We start from the raw sequence: 17,112 nt of genomic DNA on the forward strand, positions 1-17,112 counted from the left end.
CTTTGGGCAAATTTGCTCGAGTTTCGTAGCATTCGAGCTGTGTAATGAGCACTACAGTCTCCTGGTGTCTAAAAACGTCGCATGTGTCCTTTTCCGGATGATCTTGAGCTTCGCGATGGGTTCTGTTGGTGTTTTCCCTTGAATCGGCATCTACACTTGCAGCCGATCGCCGTCGCCGCCGAATGCGGGCCGGTGACTAATTCTGCTGTCCGCACATACGAGGCCAGTTTACTTCGTATTGCAACAAAACCAGAGGACAGAATCTCTGTCCTGGCACATTTACATCCATATGGATGCCTCGACTATTACTCTATCTAATTCCAATAGAGCCGGCCTCGTCTTTGAACTTCTAATGCGCCTTGACTTTCGTTTCGAGAAAAAAAAAAGCTTAGATGAATTTATTATTTTCTAGACAGCCTACTTATGCAAGATCGATCCCTATTGTCTCTAGTTGAAGAGGCTGCTACAGAGGGTTTATGCTTCAGAGCAGTCTCACGGCTATCGTTTTTGTAAGTACCTAGATGTCATTCCTTACTTCTTCAGAGTATTTTCTTAGACTTCAGTGATAAATCTTATTCACTTGGTCAATAAAACCGCGGACGTGGTCCGCTGCCTTAAGCTCACCGTAGCTTAGCCAGCGGACTCTGCTGCCCAGCTACTGCCTAGACTTATCGACCTTAGCTACTGCAATCCAGATCCCGAATCCAACACCGGCAAGAGTTATTCCATGGTGGCGTACTGACTTGTCATCTTCTTTAGCCCAAGGTCTTATTCGCTCGTACAGCGTCTAGTCGGAGTCTCCATCGGTTGTAGAGTCCAAGAACCGCTGAGCATGTCATCTGGTTGAGTCCCTTCCGTATCGCACTAGTGTCGCGTGGATCTTTCTTGAATTCAACCGAGAGATACGGACACATAGCCCGTTTTTGGTGGATGTGTGTGGAGTTCCATACTGCTTCATGATCTGTTGTAGTCCAAGACGTATCTTCACGTACTTGTACGGCATCGTGTCGGAGTTCCCATCGGTTGTAAAGCACACGAAAAGCCGCGCACGCGTCATCTGGTTGATACCTTTTGTGGTAAGCAGTAGATCACATTGTTCCAGATACGAGAGCATACCCAAAGCGATGACATTCGTCCCATCCGGTTAAGCCATATAACCAATTCCCCATCTTCCAGCCCTCACGCAAAGATCGACTTCGGCCGCTCCAGCCTCTCCCCATCCAACTCAATATCCACCTTCTCATTATAAAAGCACAACGCCCCCACAATCAACGCGCTCTCCTGCGTCGGATTCCTGTAGTACCACACCACATCCTTCGCCACCTCTCCATCGACCACGACATCATAATACTCCGCCTCGCCCTTATACGGACACTTCGTCTTCGTCTGGCTCGGCCTCAGCACGGCCGGATCGACGCTGGTCGGCGGGATGTAGTATCTCGGCGGCAGTCCCGTCTCGAACAGGTGGTACGCGGACTGCGCGTGCGCGACCTGCTTGCCGTTGACGAAGACCTTGAGGGGCCGCTGCGAGTGCACGATGTCGATGCGCTTGAAGGGATCCTTGGGGTGCACGTCGATGCGCGTGTCCTCCTCGAACCAGGCGTCGGCGGCGCCGAACTCGATGCGCACCATGCCGCGCAGCGCTTCTATTGCGCTCTTGCCCTTCCTCTCCCCTGCCACAACCCCACCGCTCCCGCCATCGACCTCCCCAGCGTCCTTCCCACCAACGTCCTCCCCGAACGCCAGCACCCTCTCCGTACTGGCGGCGCCGCCGGATAGCCGCAGCACGTTCGCGGCACCCCCCTCGACCTTCTTGACGACGGACCAGGTGTCGGCGCCGAGAGAGGAGAGGGGCAGGTAGTAGTACGGGTAGTACGGGTGCTCCCAGACGTAGAGGCCACGCGTCGTGTCGGCGACGAAGCGGCCGCCCAGCTGCACGCGCAGCCGCTTGGTGGTCGGGAGCGTGCGGACGGGGCCGTCGGTCAGCAGCTGGCGGGCGAGGGTGGCGAGGTCGGTGGGGGATTTGGGGGGCATTGTTTGTTGGTGGTTTGTTGCGTGGTGGTTTTGTTTGTTGGTTGGTGGTTTTGTTGCGAGGTGCGAGGTGCGGGGTTATCGTAGGATTGGATTGGCGTGATTGTAGGGCGGCGGTGCCGTGGGGAGGGTGAGGGAGGAGGGAGGCATGGTGGTTGTTGGTGGTGTTTTATGGTCAAGGGGGGCTCGGAGTAAGCGGATGCGATGCGCGTCGTTTGCGGGTGGGGTTGGATTTTGGTGGAATGGTTGACGGGAGGAAGGTGCGGAAAGGCAGGGATGGCGTCACTGATTGATGACGAAACGCGGGGCAGCGCGGGGTCGTCGGACTTTATTCAACACCACCACCGCTACTCTCTATGCCTGACCGTCGCCCCAATTCCACACTACGAAATCATTTTCGCTCCTGGAATTATTCGCAAATAAAGCCATTGCAGCTCCAATTAGCAACTTCTCCATCGCCGCGAAGTTCTTCGGCTCGTAGCGCCCCCGCTCGAACAATGGACGCAGGCAAGGTGATTTCTAAGCTTGACTGGGGCTCACCTCCCTTGCACAACTAACTTTATATTTCTAATCAAAGTGTAGTCATCAGCCATTCCACTTCGTCCTTCTTCAGCTCTTCCGGGGCTACCGCATCGAGCTCAGCATGAATGGCTTTCTTCTCCCTTGCCGGAATGCTGGAGTTACGCCACAACGATACATAATCCTCGTACCTCACGCGCACGCCAGACGTGAGTAACATCTGCACCATGATGAGTGCCGAGCTCGATCGAGAACATGCTGTAGACAGCGGCGTCTGGCCTGCCTGATTCGCTGCGTCCACTCGAGCCTCGTAGCGGAGCAGGAGATCGACCACGTCCGCATGCCCACTGCCGACCGCTGATATCAGAGGCGTATTTCCCACATCATCAGCAAGCTCGATTCCAGCTCCAGCCTTCAGCAAAAGCTCCACGACACCCTTCCGGCCACTCTTCGCCGCAACGTGAAGCGGCGTGCGCCGCCCCTCCTCGGTGGCCGGAACGTCGAAGTCGACAGGCACAGCAAGCAAAGCCTGAACAGTTCGAACATTCGTCCCGGCCGCAGCATAGTGTACGGGCCGCCACCCGCGCCGTGAGATGGCCTCGGGGTCTGCTCCTGCGCGCAGCAGGCCACGCACGATACCGTCGTGCCCGTGCTGCGCCGCCAGATGCAGCGGCCTCAATCCGTCCGCGTCCGACGCATCCACAAAGGCGCCCGCTTCGGCAAGGATCGCGGCCGTCTTGCGCGCGCCGCATGCGCACGCCAGGTGCAGCGGCGTCTGCTGCGCCCTGTCGAACGCATTGACGTTCGTGCCACTTTTCAGGAGCGCGGCGACGGCGTTCGAGTGTCCCCCGCGCGCGGCCATGCTGTGGAGCGGCGTCGATGCTTTGCGGTCCTGTGCGGAGGCGGAGGCGCCGAGGGATAGGAGCAGTTCCGCAGCGCTGTCGGTGGCGAGGTGGAGGGGGGTGTGAGCGTCTCTGTCGCGGGCGTCGAGGAGGGCGCCGTGGGAGACGAGGGTGCGGATTACCTCCAGATTCCCCTTCTCCGCTGCGTGGTGGAGGAGCGTGGGCTCGCCGTGGCCGTAGGGACGGTGGACGGCCCGGCGGAGGGCTGACTTGACGCCCGTCTTTGCTCCTCCGGCGTCGGACTTGTGGTGGAGGCGGTAGTTCGCGTCAGCGCCGTCGGAGCATAGCTGGTCTACGGCTGAGGACTGGCCCTTGATGACGGCGTCCCGGAGCTGCTCGCTCAGTGTCGTGTGATTGTCGTTCCGCCATCGAAGCCGTCGGCTTGATGCTTTCCTTTCGCTAATCACTCCGATGGTTGAAGAACTTGAGGAGCCTCCGAAGATTGCGTTCATCGAGGGAGCCACGGTGCCTGCTCCACCCCCAGTCCGCAAGTCACTCCTTCCATCAAAAGCCCTCTGTTCAGAGTCTACATTCCGATTTCTCACAGCTGCTTTGTATACTCGTGACTGGAAAAGCTCCGTGCGGAAGTTCGTAGGAGGTGAGGTGGGATCTCGTTGTGCCGATTCGTCGTGTGACGTTAATCTCCGACTACTCGGAGCTTGTAGGAGCTCTCGCTGCTGGCAGTGGGACTTCCTGGGACAAGTTGTCAGATTGAATGCATCAAGGCCCCGTTACACGAATTCGACACCTTACAGAACGGCGACGTTCAAAAGCACCCCCAACGCAGATATCTGGTTGTCAAGATTGCGCTGATACTGTAGCTGCTGTGCTTCGTTCCAGATGTGTCGGATCCTGCCGCCGAACCAGCCATCTTGCACACGCTCAACATGACTGTAGATCTCTCCCACCACAAAGTCGCATGCAGACACTGCCATCTGAATGTCTGCTGCCATCTGTTGCTGTATCGTCTCCCCCCAGCGGAGCCATGATCCGATTTGCGAGACGATAGCCTCGATTGTATTCAGCCTGACGATAATAAAACTTATTTCCTGGTCGGCGCTGCGATATTTCTGAGACAGCTCTTTCAGGGACAACGATGTCTTCACAACGACGGAAAGACTTGTGAAGACGAGGGTAAGGATTGATGACGGTTCCATATTATCAAGAGTCCACTTTGCAGGCAAAGGTTCAAGGCGTGAGTCCAAGGCTTGAGCTGAACTACCTACTCAAAAAGTCGGCCACACAGATTATGCAGTTTCTGCCTCTGTACTACATGGCCGACGCCACCCCCACCATCCATCGCAGCCTTCCAAGTAAAAACGATAATTTCTTCCGCCGCGTTTTACTGTCTGGCTTCAACAGGAGCTAACTCCAAATCGCCCGCATTGTTCTGAGTCCTATTCTGAGTTCCGTACAGGTCGATTATCCCGTCCAAAGTATCGTTCCCAGTCCTGGTCCGGGCCGAATCTGGAGTCGTGGTGAACATATTGGCTATGTTCCGCATCAACGGGCGGCGGCGCCTCACAGCCCTCGGCCCCGCTGTTCCGGGCTGTGGAGGCGCGCTCGTTGCGGCATCCTGTTTTAGGAAAAGGCCGCGGAAAGATGCCAGAGATGCGACAATGAGATCTATGAATAGGATGCGTCAGCTACCTCGCAGGTGTGAGAGAAAAGGGACCCGAGGTGTCTCAACTTCCTGGGCATGACATACCAGCGCATATTTCAATAACACTCCACAGGTAACACCAGGTCAAGTCTGCCTGGAATATCCACGGAGACACCACACCAATACGTACGATGGCAATGACCATGGTAATGACCGTGCAGCAGAAAACGGCCGCCAGGCCTGCTTTACGCTTGCCGCTGGTGCGGAGCTTCCGAAGCATGCTGATCGGAATGCAAATGACTACGTGCAGGAGTCAGCGCACCTCCGTCTCAATATCTAACTCTCCTCTTCTTACTCATCATGTCCGTCGCAATGTCCAGGACACAGCTGGATATCATGTTGCCAAATTTGAGGTTGTAAGACTTGATGGAGTGACAGTATTCCAGCTGATGATGCCACGGGCCATTCCTGAGGCAGCGGTAATCAATCGTTCCCACACAAGCCACCCAAGCCATCACCGTGAATATGAAAATCGCCCACCAGAGCCGCAACAGCTCGCCGAGGTTGAGGTAGACGCGTCGGAAAAAGAAGAGGAAAGAGAACTTGATGCACCACAGAGTTGAGTAGAATAGAAACAGGATAGCAGCGTGCACTCTGTAGAGGCGATCGGTTCGAGCGATGGAGTGTGCATCTTGTGGGGTAGGCTCGTCGTTCATTATAACACGGCCTAGGAAATACAAGTCCGCGGCGATGACTTGCCAAAGAACTGCCATTACGAGAGACATAATCCAGGCGATGAAAGCGAACCAATCGTCCAGGTAGAATCTTTTGAAGATTCGGAGTCTTACTGCAAGCCTCAGACCAGTGAATATAGTAGCCGCTACGAAGCAACCCCAGATGGCTCCCTCAGAGATGTTATTTAGTGCATAAAGCGGATAAGGTAGAAATTATACTCACTATAAAGGCTTTTTCACTGATTCTCTCCGCCCAGGTCTTCCATAGTTCAATTATTTGCTTAGGCACCATCTTGTAGGCTGGGTAGCGCAATAGCAGCGGGGCGTAGTGGAAAATTAATCGAGCTTGGCTGAGATTTATCCCTTTACACAAGCCACCCATTTTAATGTGACAGTTCACCTAGATTCTCATGACGTAGCTGCTATTGTATGCATTCAATTGGTGGATCGTTAATTTCCAGCCTTTCTTGATCATCACATGATTTTAGCGCGGGTGTGTGGAACCAAAATCTCCTCGCTATTCGCCACGACTCACAGTGAATGGTGCCTCCACCGGTCAATCCATTGTAAATTTCAGCCTCCCCGTTCGCTACCGCACAGTCCATACATAGTTTCATAGGAAGAAAGGTCGTAGCTGAATCTATGATACTATTTGCGTATTTGCTGCTCCGGGATTCACAAGTACTCGCTTTTAGGATCTCTTGAATCGTCTACCGTTCGAATTTAGGCCCAAGCCATCCCCTTCTATAGCTGTAGCCTTGTTTGTTCCTGTGTATCTTTCCAAGCCTTCTGTGGGAACTCACAGCACATACTGAAAGCACAGTCCCGGAATTGACTTATTTTGGAAAATTGCGAGCCGCCCCCTGTAGTCGTTCCTTCGTGGATCAGACCCCTGCATAGCTGAGAAAAAGGAAAGTCACAACAAATTAATGCATCAGATCGTTACACAAAAATACTTACCTTCTTATAGGCTGAACGCTAACCCCACTCTTGCCGGTTACACATCGTTTCTGCCTGATCGTGAGCTCCTTCAGCCATTTCATGCGCGGTGCGAGAACAATGGCTAGTGTTACTATACTAATGCAATACCCTGCTAGGTCAATGAATCCTTTCGATGTCCGGATTCAGGAAGCCGACGGAAAGGACGTGCCGACGTATGCCATGCAATAATGCCCAAGGAGCCGAGATGTAAGACAGTTGAACGTAATAAGAAAAGAATCCAGCTTGTGCAGTCTATGTCATTCTAAAGAAGAAGTAGATATCGTACAGATCTAATATTGAAAGGGTAATAAAAGCGGTCATTATACGCGGTTGTAGTAATACAGTCTAAAATCTATCCAAATACATCAATGAACTTTTCCTCTACCCATAAGCCCAAATTACAATAGCCGTCAAAGAAACACTAAACGTCAGACTTCGACGCCGGTACTTTATCCAACACAAACCCCTGATCCGTCTCCAACTCACGATCGAGCGAGTACTTCTTCGTAAACGCGACACTGCACACCAACGCCACGCCAGCCAGCGCGCACATGACAATCCACAACGTACGCAGCGAGCCACAATACGCCGTCACCAGCTCATCCACCATCGCCAACTCCGCGGCATCGCTACTCTTCCGCATCACCTTGATCGTCTCCACGAGCGAACTCACATCCTTACTGATCGACCCCGCATGCGCAACGAGGTACGCATTCCCCGAGTCCTCCAACTTCCCCTTCATCGCATTCTGCACGACCGTCCCGCCCACCGCCACGCCCAGCATCTGCCCATAGTTCCTAAAAAACGCGCTGAGCGCCGACGCGATGCCCACATCCTCCGGCGGGGCCGCCGCCTGGTTGCACAGCGACTGCGCCGGATACAGCACGCCGAGCCCCAACCCCGACACCAGCGCCAGCGGCACCCACATCTTCGTCGGCGTGTCCTCTTCAAACAAGATCAACAACCCCATACCGCAGCACACCAGCGTCCACCCGGACCACAGCGCCCAGCGGTACCGACCGAGCCGCGCGATGAGGAAGCCGACGACGACGGCGGCGGGGGCGACGGTGAAGGTCCAGGGAAAAAGCGCGACGCCGGCGCCGATGGCGGAGAGGCGCTTGGCGGATTCGAAGTAGAGCGGCATGTAGAAGAGGATGCCCCACTGGACCATGCCGTGGATGACGAAGGAGAGGTACGTCGTCAGGCAGGTGCGCGTGCGGAAGAGGCTGCCGGGGAGGATGGGTTGGGTGGGGGTGAGGAAGGCGGACCAGGCGAGGAAGAGGCCCAGGCCGAGGAGGCCGACAAGGAGGGGCGTGAGGGTGCGCCAGTGCGTCCACGGGTACGTGGTGCCGCCCCAGGTGATGGGGATGAGGATGGAGGTCGTGGAGGCGACGAAGAGGAAGGAGCCGATCCAGTCGATTTTGCGGAGTTTGGAGAGGAGGTTGCCGCGTGTGTGTTGGAGGTTGAGGAAGAGGGGGATCATGATGAAGGCGACGGCGCAGAAGGGGATGTTGAGCCAGAAGATCCAGCGCTGTGGGAGGGAGTGTGTTAGTATATACGAGCAGTTGAACAGGATGCGAGTTCTGGCTTACCCAGGAAGACTTCTCCACGAGTACACCGCCGATGACGGGACCGGCCACGCTGCCGACAGCCCAGGTCATGGCAATGATGCCGACATACTTTCCACGCTCCTTGAGTGGCGCAAGGTCGGTGATGATGACGTTGGATAGTGCTTGAATGCCACCGCCACCAATTCCCTGGATGGTGCGTCCGACAAGAAGGACTGCAAAGTTGTGGGAGACGGCTGCTATGATGGCGCCAGCAGTGAAAAGGGTAAGGGCGATGAGAAGGATTGGTTTACGCCCGAACACCTCCGAAAAGGAGGCAAAGCTGGGCTGGAAGACGGTCGATGCGAGAAGGAAAGAAGTGCCGCTCCAGAAGGCCTCAACACCAGAGCCATGGAGCTCTTCTGCGATTGTCTGTAGGAACACTCAGTTAGAAAAGTATGATAATTAGTGGCCCAATAATGCTTACTGGTAGGGCAACAGAGAGAGAAGAGGCATCCAATGCAGAAACGAGGTTGACGACACAGAGGCAGCTGAAGGCTGCGTAGAATCGTAAACCAGACGCCGATGCAGTGGCAGGTTTCTCTTCTTTCTCGATTATTGTGTCGATGGACCTCGCTGAACTCCGAAACGACCGGAATTCGGGAGGGTATCCAAGATCTGTGGTGATAGTCATCATAACCGAGCGCGAGTGTGATCTTGCGGAAGTCCACGATCAACGAAGCAGCACCTGGAGAGCGTGAGAATACCGGCCATCCTGAGAGAAAAGCAGTTCATATTTAAAAACTGAACAACCTGATGATGTTCAAAGAGATAGGAGTATCTTGTTCACGCATTCTTCCGAATCTGGGTCTGAGCGTGTAGCAAGCCACATGGCTTGGTGTCAACTACGGAACAGTAGAAAAATGGCTGGCTGATCAAGTACCGAGATGAGGCACAGCCATTGTGGCTGGAATAGGTGGTGACTATCTACTAAATAGATGTTAAGCTGTCAGCCCTGTGGGGCGAGCATGCGTGTCCCTCGTGCGATTTTAGCGTCCCGCTAACGAAAAAGTACCGGCGATGCCGATAACGCCGTTTTTGAGGCTGAGGCTGTTGACATGTCAGCCGCGCTTTAGTCTGAGATGTGGCTTGAGTTTCCTCGATTTTTTGTATGCGCTCCAAAGCGACTTCTGCTTCAAGTATCCTTTCGTCCCTTCGAGTGATCATGTTTGCAGATGCTTGCCATCATTTTGAGGATTAAAATCATGCAGATATAGAAGAAATCCTATCAATTGGGATTTTTTTTTCCATCTGGGCTAGCCAGCCACAAGCCATGTGGCTGACGTCTGACGTACTTCCTCACGAAGGGGTAGGGACCACAGTATTTTGCAGCCAAAAGCACCACTTCGCTGTTGACTCGGATGAAATTTTTGCCACACTGTCAGTACATCAGCTGCACTTTCAGCTCTCTTATCGCCCTGTCTGAAAATCGTAGGACACGGACTCCAGTCGTCCGTCTTTAGCAATGTACCCTGGCTCTCGGTTATCTCACTAGCCGGATCTATCCGTCCAGGAACGCCCTATCTTCGGAAACACCGACCTTTATTTCCACATTTGTTTCCTTTCTTGACTCCTGAAGTCCTGTTCTGGGGTCGACAAATCACAATTGCCATGTGTCGTAAGCATTTTCCCGAAACCACAAGCTTTCTGTTAGCTCCTACGCCCCGCGGAGATCTCCGCGGGGCTGAAGGAGGAATGGAAGCCTCCGCCATTCGGACCGTTACAAGCTAAGTACCGCATTCTCGAACCTTTTCGCCGCTCCCAAGCACAATTGCTTGGTAGGAGTAAATAAAAGGTCCGGTAGGCTACCACAGCGCTAGTTGCATCACTTCACGCACATCACTCTTTGAATGGATGTCTCACTGTCTTTACTGGTTTTCTACTAAATTCACTCTTTTATTTCCCCAACTTTGATACCCCACACCGTCGAACCAGACAAAAGCAATGTCCTGCTCCTTTTTTCTTGAAACCGTGGGTTTCATGGCCTACTACATCCTCAAACCGCTTCTTATTTTGCGCGCCATTCTCTCGACATCCTGGAAAGTCATCTGCATGGTCCAGGGCCTGGCCGCAGTAAACGCTCAATACACTGCTGAACAAGCCGCCTTGATTCTGCCCATCAGCCACAAACCCGAGCGCCCCTCCTCGGTCATAAGCCAGACCTCCGAGCGTCCCCTCTCGACCATAAGTCAGCACACCCTACGTCCGCTCTCGGGCATAAGTCAGAACAACCTACGTCCCCTCTCGAGCATAAGTCAGTCCTCCCTACGACCTCTCTCGGCACGCTATCCGTCCGGCCACTCGATAGACCTCATGCTCCAACAACAACTGGCCGAGCTCGAAACCGAAAAGGCTCAGCAGCGCTGGAGCCGCCTGCCGTCTTACAGCCTTCACGACGTATACGCCGGGATGCCGCCGACGCCGCCGCTGTCGCCGGGCGACTTCAACTTTTCCAGGAAGCCGTTGTACGGCGAGGCACAACCCGAAGGCGAGATTAGGATTATGGTGTACCCGGTGGAGAAGCAGGGTGCGCATGAGAATGTCTCTCGATTGAGCACGGTAGAAACAATGAGATATCTTCCGGTCGCAGCGTCTTAATGTTCGAAGCGAGCTTTACGTTATCATTAATGAAAGATTTTTATGGGTTGAAGCACTATGGTAGTAAGCGCCACGCCTGACAACCTGATGACGGGCCCGACGGAACGTGAGCCTATTGCAGTTTTGTGTATGAGATGCCGTATTACGTGGCACTAATCGGCCAACAAGGCCAAATACGGGTCAGGCTTACTGGGGCGGCCTCCCATCTTCCGCGAGGCATCCCCGCAGATCCTTTACAAATTAGACGGCCTGTCATCCAATCGTCGAAAATATGTATGGTTCCTTTCGGTCTTGCTTGAATTGTCCAATCCTTCTCTATGTACCTCGCATTGGCATGATTACACGATAACGCTTCCGGCAAGGATTTTGTTAAGATTCGATAAGTTTCAGAGATAGCAGATAAGGCGCGCTTTGAAATGGGGCTCCGCGGTCTTTTGGGGTCAGCCTCGCGTCTCCCAGCTGAGATTGAGGCGGCAAATCACGTTGTTCCACGTTCAATCCACCTCATTAATCCATAACAAAGGACGTGAATAGATAGGCACTCCCTTACACCAGCTAGCATTACTCCGCCTCTGAAGCTCAACCCCGTCAGAACAGCGTGGAAGCCCTGCAACAAACGCTGGAGTCGCCAACTACATCAGGGAATATTAAACAACAATGGATTACGGTGCTCAAAGAGACAGTTATGAGGTACTGGCACTACAAGACTATTTCCCTGGCGAATGGCGACGGAAATCAGACTCAGATATCGAAAACATTGCCAGGATCCTACATCTGAGTGACTATGAAGAATGGGGAAGGTCACCAAGACTGTACAGCATCCTCCGGATGTTGCTTCGCCTGGATGCCATGAACAAACTTCTTGCAAACGGCCTGTGCGATGCCGCATTACCAGTCAACCCTCCTGCAGGGGATTCATTCCAAGCCTTGGGCTCTGATACACCGCGGTTTTTTCGGGCGCAGGAACTTGTCATTCCGCCCATCCCATCCAGGAACGAGAATCAAGCTTTCCCTAGCGAGCATCTCTTTGCGATGTCGGAAGCTGGCCTCGGGCTGGTCAGCAGGGAGAAGGTGGCATCTGATGCGTCTGGATCCGTCGACATCGTATTCGACTCCATCGGCAACAGGAAGTTCACGCGAAAGCGCTTCATACGGAGAGCATACAAAGATGAACCGGTGCATTTTTCAAGGAATACACATGTCGAATTGAGCCGTATGAGGAGTCTACGCCACCCCCACTGTTTGCAGCTTGTGGGGAGTTACACAACCCTCCATCACCTCTCGTTTCTGTTTTTCCCGCCGGCAACCGTCACCCTGTGGGAGTTCTTGGAGTCCCTATGGATCCGTTGGTATTGTGTCGACGGGAAACGATCCGACGTAACGCAGCCTTGGCTTGGATGTTTGGCCTCAGCGCTGGTCTATTTGGAATCAAACGGATTTGCTATACAGTACGTCGACCTTCTGCGAAAACGCCAAAGGTATAAATAAACTGACAGTAATACATAGTAATCACGCAATCAGGGCAGAAAACATCCTTGTCCATGGATCCGACGTATTCCTGTCAGCAATCACGCTTAAAAGCTCTCATGACATCAGCACCTCACAAAAGGCAGATGATCTGAAACTAGAGCTCGCAAGGAGAACAAATAATTCAGTGTTGCCGACGACTGTTTTCCATCTTGGAATTGTCTATCTGCAGCTCGTAGACAATCTCGCTGGACATTCTCCGAAGCGTCTTGAAAGCCACATGAGAGAGATGCTTCGATTGGGGCTAACAAGGTTTTCCGAGAAACGGAAAAATGACACAACATACTACAAAGCATTACGGCCAGGTGTATTGGACCTTATTCACGACATGCTGATCTGCGGCGAAGAGAATGCGCCTACGCTCAAGGAAGTAGTATCGAAAGTCACCAGATGTGAATCCTGCACCGATCAGTTGTCGCTCGACTCAGACCTCGAGAGTCTGCATCCGCTTGTGCTCAAAGAAGGCTACTTTAGCGAAGTTGACGTCAAGACAATCAGTAGGAAGTTGGAAAACAGTCGCAGGCCGGAGTGGGCACTCCTTCCAAGAATCTACATCATTCTTTGTCGGATAGGACGGCTTGATCTCATGCCAACATTCCTCAAAGAGGACCTTACGGATATCCTGATCCCCTTTGATGTACCACTTCTCCGACAACTAGTCAAAGGCCGTGAGGAAATCTTGGAGTTCTTGAAAGCACAGGAAATGGTTCTGAGCCGACACTTTCTACCCGAGGAGCATCAGTATTTCATTGACGGGAACGACCATTTCCAGGAGGTCAGAAAGCTTGGCTCTGGAGGATTTGGTTCAGTGTCGCATTGTATTGACCCTGTCAGTAAGATGGCTGTTGCAAAGAAAATCATTCGACGTGGCCAGGTGATCCTACGCAACCGCTCAAAGGATTACACCAATCTCTACCAAAGAGAGCTCGCAGTGCTGCGTCGAATATCCAAAAAACGGAACCGTCACCTTGTTAGCTTAATCGGCAGCTATACAGACGCGACACACTTCGCGATCTTGTCATTACCGGTGGCGGACATGAACCTGGCAACGTATCTAGATACTATGCCTGATCTCGGCAACATCGCTCATTGGTTTGGTTGTCTTGCTACGACACTGCAGTTCCTTCACAACGCCAAGATTCGGTATGTATACCAAAGGCAATACACAAGCGCCGTCCGTACCTAACTGTTCTAGACACAAAGACGTCAAACCCCAGAATTGCCTCGTACATGGCGATAATATCATTCTCACAGACTTTGGTCTAAGGTATGCCAGGAAGCCCCTTTCCCTTTTCCTTCATTTTTGTTCGAAGAAGAAAAAAGACATGCTCCAATGCTGATCAACGCATCCAGCCTTGACTGGAGCGAGAAAAGTCGCCCCACGACATCAGGTCGGGTTGAGGCTCAGGACCGACAATACTGCGCACCAGAAGTTGCCGAATGGGAACAAAGAAACGAATCTTCAGACATATGGGGCCTAGGATGCGTATATCTGGAGATGTACTCGGTACTCCACGGCTATTCGCGAAAATCCATCAAAGAGTATTTCATCAACCACGGCAGCCAGTCATCTTGGTATCAGAGAAATAAGGAAGCTTTGAAGTCGTGGCTCTATTGTCTAAGCGAAAAGGCTTCAAAGGAAAATGGACAAAGGCAGAGAACTTTGAGTGCCTCGTGGCTCCGCTATCGTGTGGCCGAGACATATCCGCTCAACTTGATCCAACGGATGGTGTCGTTTCACAAGTACAAGCGACCTACCTCCGAGGAGCTTGTGAAAGAGATGTTCTCTTTAAGTGGTGTGAGCAGGAAGGTCAGGAGGACATTCTGTGGCCGGTGTTGCATCAACGAGTACAACAAGTGCACAGAATCACCGGAGGAGGAGTCGGACGAGTCGGACGAGGAGGATTGGACTCTCATCACAGAAACTGATTTCGACTTCTAGATTGCGTGTGGGCAGGTAACGAGTATCGTCGAAGAAGACGATCTCGAGACGGGACTACTATAGACGGTGCGGCATTTTAACGTACATACGAGTACGTTCATTACAGATCAATAATAAAGGAAGTCAAGAAATGAAAGTCTGTAGCTTATTCCTATTGCATCTCGCTCCTTCCACAGTAACGGCATTGTCACTGGCCTGGAAATCTGAAATAGAAGCCCCATATCGCAATCCGCGACACAATAAAGCGTCTCCTCGCTCACCTGTTCTTTCTCCTCCTCTTCTACCCCCATCTCCTCCGTCTGTACCCGGTAGCGCCGAAAGAGTGCAGCCATCACGACAACAGACTACAAATTGCTGCTTTCAGCTCCCCATCACCCCTGTGTCAATTATCTCTCGTCTCACCCTCATCCTCCGCCACCTCAATCCCCCATCTCATCGACCCATCCCGATCCTCAAACCAGCCCAACCTCGTCATGACCCCTTGTTTCGCTGCCGCTCTCTCGCCCCCCTCATTCACCAACCGCAGCAGCCGATCGCTCCCAGTAACCATCAGCAGCACATCCACCACGCGCTCCACATCGCCCTTCAAGCCGCGCAAATGCCACCGCAACGCCGCGGCCACAACCACCACCGTCGCGAGCAGCCACGCCAGAATGCCCACGCTGAGCCACACCGCGACGGCGTTCATCCGCAACACGCTGACACGCCTCCACGTCTGCGCGTCGGCAGTGCGGTCGGTGTGGCCCGTCTCCCACACCGACGGCTTCGAGCACACCGGGCCGGTGTCGTCCCAAATCAGGCATGACGGCAGCGTGGCGTTGATGGGCTGGTAAGCCCAGTTGCGGCCCGTGCTGAGCGAGAGGTTGCTGGAGATGCCGCTGCTGACGAAGTGCTGGAAGAAGGTCGCGGAGGCCTTCTGGGCCGTGGCTTCCAGGGTGCCGGCGTCGAGGAGTGGGTCGAAGATCAAGGATTTTCTCCCGAAAGTCGGGACTCTGAGCTTGATCGAGCAACCTTGCGGGCCCTGCTTCATAAGGTGTAAGATGGAGGCACCAAAGACCTCTGCAATTGGCAGATTTCTGATTCGGGTCAGTCGCAGTTTCTTTAGAGGGTTAACAGAGTCATGCATCCAGAAACACCACCTCCAGGTGACGTGATCGGTAAAGAGACTGCCCAGGATCGGAATCATGTACGCACTAATGCCAAAAAAGGCTCCGATAATGCCGAAGTAAAGAGGTACGTGGGTTAGGTCTGCGAGTTGACCAATGATGGCCAGCGCTCCTTGCAAAATTCCGGCCGCCCCTATGCCGGCGATGGCCCTCCCGGCAACCAAGGCAGACGAGTTAGCAGAAGCTGCGCAGAGAATGGAACCGGCTGTTATATGTAAGCATATATCGCGAGTCAGTTCCAGGAGAGGATATACTTTCGAAAAGAGAAATCGACGCTATGTATGCGGTCTTGATATTGAAGAGCTTGTAAATGGTTGCCAAAGGAATTTGCAGGGCTGAAAGTGTGAGCAGATACGTTGTCTTATACCATCCGATGTCCTCAAGGGAGTCGAATTTTGAGATGATTATCGGAACTGCGGTTCCGATAATGTTGACATCGAGGGCAACAAGAAATACGACAAATGACAACGATGTGATAACAATTCGAAGCTTCCACGAACTCAAATATTGCTTTTTCGTGACAACATCTTGTGGCACGTCCTTGGAGTAAACGGTGCCGAACGACGAAGCGGAGGTACGTGACATAGCTGTGTGAAGTAGAGGCAAGGACCATATGGCTGAGTTTGATAAAGCAACGGGGCTATTTTGGCTACGGAAGACAGAAACAGAGACAGGGACTACCAATCTTGATCTTTATTTACTTGATCCGCTCTGTCAGGAAGCAGTATCCGGCTAGAATGCAGCGGCAGATAACATTGTGTCACCACGAACCTTCGCTTTTCTTTGTTATGATAGCATCAGACAGTGCCTTTCTTACAATGCGACCACATACTTCCGTTTCTTTCATAAGGCTGTTGTTGCGCTCTCTCCCTGTGTTAAATTTTTCAGTGTTTCGGCTGTATCAAGCGTTCTGACATTATCGTCGCACAATTGATGCTGAGCTTCCAACAGTTGCTCATCATCCACGTCTACAATGAACCAATGAACAGAAGCACTCGGTCACAATATTAAGCGTCGGCCCCACGATTTGTATGTGTACACATACGGGGTCGAGCCCTCACGCATTATATACGCATGCAGATATTCAAGACGAGCTAAGCTTGGGTCAATTGGTTCTTATTCTGCCATGAAGGTTTGCATGAACATGTGCTGCCTCTGTGAGTCTCCCCGCACCTGCGTGATGATGCAACAGTTACCCATTCAATAAAACTCTCATTTGAGATTATTTGTTACTCTTAAAGTTAGCCTCGAGTAGAAATGTACCGAATATTTGTTATTCTGCACAATCGCGTTGCAGCGATGACGACGTTCCCCATCGGAAACTTATCCGCCGCGGGGTGAGCTTCCCCGAGAGTGGAGTGCGGGGAGAGTGGGTCTCTCACCTCTCCACGCAAGAAAATACCCCGCTGAACAAACAAACCGCTGCTGCCACATTCAATGCGGACGAGCTGCCTCCATTCTTCGTGAACCTCTTGGAACAACCAATCACCACCACCACGACC

General features: G+C 52.8%; 7 protein-coding genes across 7 annotated transcripts; 2 read left to right on the top strand and 5 right to left on the bottom strand.

The window, feature by feature from the left end:
* Positions 1–1,179: 1,179 nt before the first annotated feature.
* Positions 1,180–2,034, bottom strand: LTHEOB_694 (uncharacterized protein; the record flags this gene model as incomplete). Its single annotated transcript, XM_035516250.1, has 1 exon — positions 1,180–2,034. One exon carries the CDS (start codon positions 2,032–2,034, stop codon positions 1,180–1,182), a length of 855 nt encoding a protein of 284 aa, XP_035369453.1.
* Positions 2,035–2,602: 568 nt separating this feature from the next.
* LTHEOB_695 (Ankyrin repeat protein) lies at positions 2,603–4,609 on the bottom strand (the record flags this gene model as incomplete). Its single annotated transcript, XM_035516261.1, has 2 exons — positions 2,603–4,145; positions 4,206–4,609. 2 exons carry the CDS (start codon positions 4,607–4,609, stop codon positions 2,603–2,605), a joined length of 1,947 nt encoding a protein of 648 aa, XP_035369454.1.
* Positions 4,610–4,794: 185 nt separating this feature from the next.
* On the bottom strand, positions 4,795–5,771 carry LTHEOB_696 (uncharacterized protein; the record flags this gene model as incomplete). The annotated part of the gene is made up of 3 exons (XM_035516272.1): positions 4,795–5,078; positions 5,161–5,355; positions 5,411–5,771. The coding sequence occupies 3 exons, from the start codon at positions 5,769–5,771 to the stop codon at positions 4,795–4,797; spliced, it is 840 nt and encodes a 279-aa protein (XP_035369455.1).
* A 1,420-nt stretch (positions 5,772–7,191) lies between these two features.
* On the bottom strand, positions 7,192–9,014 carry LTHEOB_697 (Mfs multidrug transporter; the record flags this gene model as incomplete). The annotated part of the gene is made up of 3 exons (XM_035516283.1): positions 7,192–8,301; positions 8,363–8,749; positions 8,805–9,014. 3 exons carry the CDS (start codon positions 9,012–9,014, stop codon positions 7,192–7,194), a joined length of 1,707 nt encoding a protein of 568 aa, XP_035369456.1.
* A 1,307-nt stretch (positions 9,015–10,321) lies between these two features.
* On the top strand, positions 10,322–10,975 carry LTHEOB_698 (uncharacterized protein; the record flags this gene model as incomplete). Its single annotated transcript, XM_035516294.1, has 1 exon — positions 10,322–10,975. One exon carries the CDS (start codon positions 10,322–10,324, stop codon positions 10,973–10,975), a length of 654 nt encoding a protein of 217 aa, XP_035369457.1.
* Positions 10,976–12,830: 1,855 nt separating this feature from the next.
* Positions 12,831–14,444, top strand: LTHEOB_699 (Rho GTPase activator; the record flags this gene model as incomplete). The annotated part of the gene is made up of 3 exons (XM_035516305.1): positions 12,831–13,645; positions 13,698–13,769; positions 13,856–14,444. The coding sequence occupies 3 exons, from the start codon at positions 12,831–12,833 to the stop codon at positions 14,442–14,444; spliced, it is 1,476 nt and encodes a 491-aa protein (XP_035369458.1).
* Positions 14,445–14,826: 382 nt separating this feature from the next.
* Positions 14,827–15,474, bottom strand: LTHEOB_700 (uncharacterized protein; the record flags this gene model as incomplete). The annotated part of the gene is made up of 1 exon (XM_035516318.1): positions 14,827–15,474. One exon carries the CDS (start codon positions 15,472–15,474, stop codon positions 14,827–14,829), a length of 648 nt encoding a protein of 215 aa, XP_035369459.1.
* Positions 15,475–17,112: the final 1,638 nt, after the last annotated feature.

Source organism: Lasiodiplodia theobromae, assembly GCF_012971845.1.
Source record: "Lasiodiplodia theobromae strain AM2As chromosome Unknown scaffold_2, whole genome shotgun sequence".
Classification (NCBI taxonomy): Eukaryota; Fungi; Ascomycota; class Dothideomycetes; order Botryosphaeriales; family Botryosphaeriaceae; genus Lasiodiplodia; species Lasiodiplodia theobromae.